This window comes from Limulus polyphemus, unplaced genomic scaffold (assembly GCF_000517525.1).
Source record: "Limulus polyphemus unplaced genomic scaffold, Limulus_polyphemus-2.1.2 Scaffold7093, whole genome shotgun sequence".
Classification (NCBI taxonomy): domain Eukaryota; kingdom Metazoa; phylum Arthropoda; class Merostomata; order Xiphosura; family Limulidae; genus Limulus; species Limulus polyphemus.
The window spans coordinates 21,726-27,639 of record NW_013672703.1 but is presented as its reverse complement, the minus strand read 5'-3'; the positions used below and the strand labels follow the sequence as shown (position 1 = coordinate 27,639).

Below are 5,914 nucleotides of genomic sequence, written 5' to 3'. Positions count from 1 at the left end.
AGGAACTTTAATAAGTATGTATGGTTTGTTGTTTATTATTCTATTAGTTTTTATAGTATTGCACATTTATTGTTGTGTAAATAGAACGACATATTTACTGAATCTTTTGGCTTTGCTGTTCGCGAGGAACTTTAATAATGTGATGGTTTGTTGTTTATATTCAGAAAATAGAGTTAAATTTAAATTTTACGCAATCAAGGAACTTTTCCCTTTGTGTAATTCAAATATTTGTAAATGTTTAAATGTACGTACTCCGTATCTTTCCGAGTTTCCCGAATAAACGTCAAAATTCTTATCAATCTATTTGTATTTTGTAATTATGGCAAAGCTACTTCAACTACCTGCCGCCGACCCTAAATTTAAATTACTGATCAGAGGGAAGGTAGCAAGTCTGCAGCACCCTACCAACTACCATCTACGCTAAGGTATTGATTGTCACTCTTATAATACATCCACAACTTAAAGTGCGGGGAACATTTTTATTTGGTTGTTTATTTGTTGAATTTCTCGAGGGTTTTCTGCGTTAACCCTAATGTTCAAGTTATTTCTCGAGGATTAAGTTATAAGCTAGAGGTAGAGCAGCTATTCAAAATTTCCCACCGCCAACTGTTGAGGTACTTTTTATCAACGAAAGTGGGATTCACCGTCACATGATAACGCCTCCTAGGATGAAATGTGGAGCACGTTCGGTGATGGAACTAAACATTTGATACATAGATTGCTAGTCGGAACTTTTAAAATATAATCATGTTAAATATGGGGGCAGAACGTGGCCTGCGGTTAGCATGCCCAGACTGTAAAATGAGGATTCAAGGTTTGCGTCCCATTACCGTAAAAACGCGCTTTGAATTTCGAGGCCTTCGTTGTTTTATAGGGATGACAATCAAAGCTATTATTGGATTGTTTGTTTAGTCGTGGGAATGTTATAATGTCACAGTTAATCCCACTATTCGTTGTTAAAGCCCAACATTCCAACTAGTGACTCAGTTAAAAATTGTGTAACTGTTCGTGAAATCAAACAAACAATTTTAAATATGGCGTTTGCTTCACGATAACTCTGGTCAAGTATTTTCTATTATAACGTCAATTATTTTGTGTGATTGAGAAAACGATCTTTTCTTTATTAAGTTGATATGTGTAATAAACATAAATAACAATTAAGACTCAGAAGTAAGTTTAACTGCTTATAATACTAAAAATATAGATTCGATACTCACGATTGGCACAGAACAGATAGCCCTTTAAGTAACTTTGCGCTTAAAAACGAATAAATATATATAAAAAAATAAATAAGTTTATGTGGTTTTATAAATAATATTTTCAAAAGCAGTCAGGAGATGAAGTACAGGAACACATTTATAAACAGTTTTAGCACGTGGAGTACATGGATACATGTATAAACAGTTATAGCACATGGAATACAAGAACACATTTCTAAACTGTCTTAGCACATGGAGTACATTGATACATGTATAAACAGTTATAGCACATGGATACATTTATAAACAGTTATAGCACATGGAGTACAAGAACACATTTCTAAACTCACTTAGCACATGGATACATGTATAAACAGTTATAGCACATGGAGTACCTGGATACATGTATAAACAATTATAGCACATGGAGTACAAGAACACATTTCTAAACTCTTTTAGTACATGGATACATGTATAAACAGTTATAGCACATGGATACATGTATAAACAGTTATAGCACATGGAATACAAGAACACATTTCTAAACTCTCTTAGCACATGGATACATGTATAAACAGTTATAGCACATGGAGTACATGGATACATGTATAAACAGTTGTAGTACATGGATCCATGTATAAACAGTTATAGCACATGGAGTACATTGATACATGTATAAACAATTATAGCACATGGAGTACAAGAACACATTTCTAAACTGTCTTAGAAAATGGAGTATATGAATACATTTCTAAACTAGTACATGGATCCATGTATAAACAGTTATAGCACATGGAATACAAGAACACATTTCTAAACTCTCTTAGCACATGGATACATGTATAAACAGTTATAGCACATGGAGTACATTGATACATGTATAAACAGTTATAGCACATGAAGTACAAGAACACATTTCTAAACTGTCTTAGAAAATGGAGTATATGAATACATTTCTAAACAGTTCTAGTACATGACTATATTTGCTAAACAGTTTTAGCAGGTGGATTACACAAGTACATTTCTAAACAGTATTAGGATATGGAGTACATAAATAATCTTAGCACATGGAATACATGAATACATTTCTTGAGTGTAGATGAAATAAACTCGTCATTTTTTCCACGCCTGCCTCAACATTTTGCAGTTAGAAGGTAAGCAATTGGTGATGGAAAATCGAATTTCTTGAGAAAATTGTGTCGGAAATAAAATGGGACTTTGTTCTTTTGTTGCTCTGGTTTGAATGAAAGCATTTCTCTCGTTCGATGTGTCATTATAGAACACACTTATCAATCAAACCCTTGTCAACGTTGCCAACTGGGCTCAAACCTCAATAGAACAAAAGAAACTTCCACCACAAAAGCCATACAAGAAATATTGTGGAAACGGGTTTGTTTTTTTTGGGGGGGGGTGATGTTGGAAACTTTACAAGAAAATGTTTTTGAATTTTTAAAACCTCTTTATGGTTAATTAAGCTACAATATTTTGTTCTGATTTGGAACATCCAGAGAAGACTTCTATTTTCCAGTTCCTCAGATGTTGAACACTAAACTTTAAACTTGCTCATTCGTGTAACTAAGATAAAGTTTTTATTAATTACTTTTCAATATTTAGTATCAAACAAAAAGTTTTAGGTTTGAAGTTACTACTACTATGTTGTAGAAGACGTATTAGTTCAATCCCCAGACAGATGTTCGTCAGGGGAATAGAAGACACATCAATCCAACCCTCTGGACAATCCTCAGACAGATGTTGCTCACCAGAAGAATAGAAGACGCATCAGTCCAATCCTCAGACAGATGTTTTTCATCAGGTGAATAGGGGATTCATCAATCCGGTCTTCTGGGGGAATAAAGTTCCGAAAGAAACTTCTACACAGTAATTACTATCAATATTCAGATTCATTGTACCTCTTTCTGTAGTGAATACACGATGTAACAATGAAATCCAACAAACACACGATGTAACAATGAAATCCAACAAACACACGATGTAACAATGAAATCCAACAAATACACGATGTAACAATGAAATCCAACAAATACACGATGTAACAATGAAATCCAACAAATACACGATGTAACAATGAAATCCAACAAATACACGATGTAACAATGAAATCCAACAAATACACGATGTAACAATGAAATCCAACAAACACACGATGTAACAATGAAATCCAACGAATACACGATGTAACAATGAAATCCAACAAACACACGATGTAACAATGAAATCCAACAGAAGAAAATATCAAAGTACTTGACGTTTTACAGACTGAATTCTCTTTTTTATGTGATCTTCTTTAAGTTTAAGAAATATAATTTATTTCTGAAAATATTTCAAACTTTCATTGTCCTTTACTGTTTCAAAACCATATTTTTAGCGTCATAAGCTCGCACGCTTACCGTTGAGTTACTGGAGGACCCGTTAGCGCTAGAAATCGGTAGAAAAATTATTCATAATTAAACTTTTCTCTTAGTTTTCAACATTACGAAATATACTGGATAAGCTTCTAGTTTAACACGATAATACTTGTTTTTGAGAAAGAAATGTTAGGAATTATTTATAAATATCATTACAAAAGTTTGTGTAATCGCATTTCTGAAAATATGAATTTCTTAGAAATTTATGATCATGAGAGTTATTTTATATAAAAAGTAATTAATGTTCCCAACAAAGATTTTATTTAACAAAAAGTGGTAGTTCTTTTTGTAAAAAACTTGGGTTATATATTAACACAAACGCTGTTGTTTTACAGCAACACAAGTTATGTTATCCAACACAGACTTTTGTGAATTATAACACAGTTGATTGTTATAGTGTTATAAACACACAAGCGTTTTCTAACAACACAAATAATGTGCGGTTTATCACTTCAGTGTTATCTAAACATTTTGTTGTGTCTTGAAGTAACATTTATAAATATGTACATAATTCAACACAGAGACTGTGCTAAATAATATACTTGTGTTTCGTTTAGCTTAGTTTTGAACTTGAACGTTTGTTCTATGGAAAACAAGTCTGCTCTTCGAATGGGTACAACACAAGTCCGGTTGTTTTTAAGATGAGTTTAGAATATATAATGAACCTGAAAATTAAATATATTCAAACGTCTAAATTCATTTAAGCAATCTTAATTTTCGAATAAAAAACATGGCTCTTTCTGTCGTTTGTTGTTCCGACATAAATGTTCCTTTACACATATATTTTTCTCTCAAACAAGACTGTTCAGTCACAGAACACAAGTCAAGTTGTTTAACCTTAAATACTCTGAAAATATCATAAAATCCATATGACTTCCGACCAACAACTTTATATCACGTTCACATATCGAAATTCAGGCCTACACATTGTTTATAACCTTTGCCAGTCTGGTATAAAAGAGGTGTGAGTCCAAAAAAATGTTTCAATTGTAAGTTTATAAAATTCGAAACTCGTTAGATACTTTTTAATTTTGTTTCTGAAACATTTTCAAAATCACTTTTTTAAATCAGAAATGTAAGTCTGTGGGAAAGAATGGGATGTTTCAACATCAGAGTTAGCATTGTATAGTGTTTCACGTATTAGCTGACATTAGCTTAGAATCAGCTTTGTATAGTGTTTCATGAATTGGTTGACGTTAGCTCAGAATGAAACTGATGACAGATAGTTCAAGTAACCTGAGCCTGATTAGGTTTGCATATAAACAATTAATTTATATCTATTGTTGCGTTTTACGCCGATATTTTATCATTAATTTACATCTATTGTTACGTTTTACGCCGATATTTTACCATTAATTTACATCTATTTTTACGTTTTACACGTAACAATAGATGTAAATTAATGGTAAAATATCGGCGTAAAACGTAACAATAGATGTAAATTAATGGTAAAATATCGGCGTAAACTATTAATTTACATCTATTTTTACGTTTTACGCCGATATTTTACCATTAATTTACATCTATTGTTACGTTTTACGCCGATATTTTATCATTAATTTACATCTATTGTTACGTTTTACCCCGATATTTTACCATTAATTTACATCTATTGTTACGTTTTACCCCGATATTTTACCATTAATTTACATCTATTGTTATGTTTTAGGCCGATATTTTCAGAGATTAGTACAAAGCTCATTTACTTTACTACTATAAAAGAAACTCAAAGTATTTATGTTTTGATCAGTTTTTTCAACATCTTGGATTCGATCTACCTTACAAGATTTATTTCGTCAATATCACAGTTTGATTTATTATTTTTAACGTTTCATCAACCACCACTGGTTCTTCCGGTCATTTAATTTCTCTCCTGTGGAAAATTAGAAACGTCTAGCGTTTCACAATTACAAGTTACTTCAAGAACTTTCTGATCCCTTCCCATCGGTCCTCTGTGGTGTCAGAAGATTTAAACTAATCAGGCTGTTGGCGATTAAACACAATTATGTTTATATCTCAGTCCCCATGTAAACAACTAAAGACGATGTGTTTTGTAGGTTAAAAAGTATGTGGCCACGTACATGTAGCGGATTGGCTGTTGTATGAACTATACACGCAGCGGATTGGCTGTTGTATGAACTATACACGCAGCGGATTGGCTGATGTACGAATTATACATGCAGCGGATTGGCTCACGTAGGAATTATACATGCAGTGGATTGGCTCACGTAGGAATTATACATGCAGTGGATTGGCTCACGTAGGAATTATACATGCAGTGGATTGGCT

At 32.6% G+C, this 5,914-nt stretch overlaps 1 protein-coding gene across 1 annotated transcript in view; it reads left to right on the top strand.

Annotated features, from left to right (window-relative positions):
• Positions 1 to 756: 756 nt before the first annotated feature.
• Positions 757 to 5,914, top strand: part of LOC106474340 (cell adhesion molecule 2-like) — a gene marked incomplete at its 3' end in the record, with an annotated part of 26,128 nt that continues 20,970 nt past the window's right edge. Inside the window, exon 1 of the mRNA XM_013935031.1 lies at positions 757 to 814. Coding sequence (XP_013790485.1) covers positions 757 to 814 — 58 coding nt within the window. The remainder of the gene's footprint in view (positions 815 to 5,914) is intronic.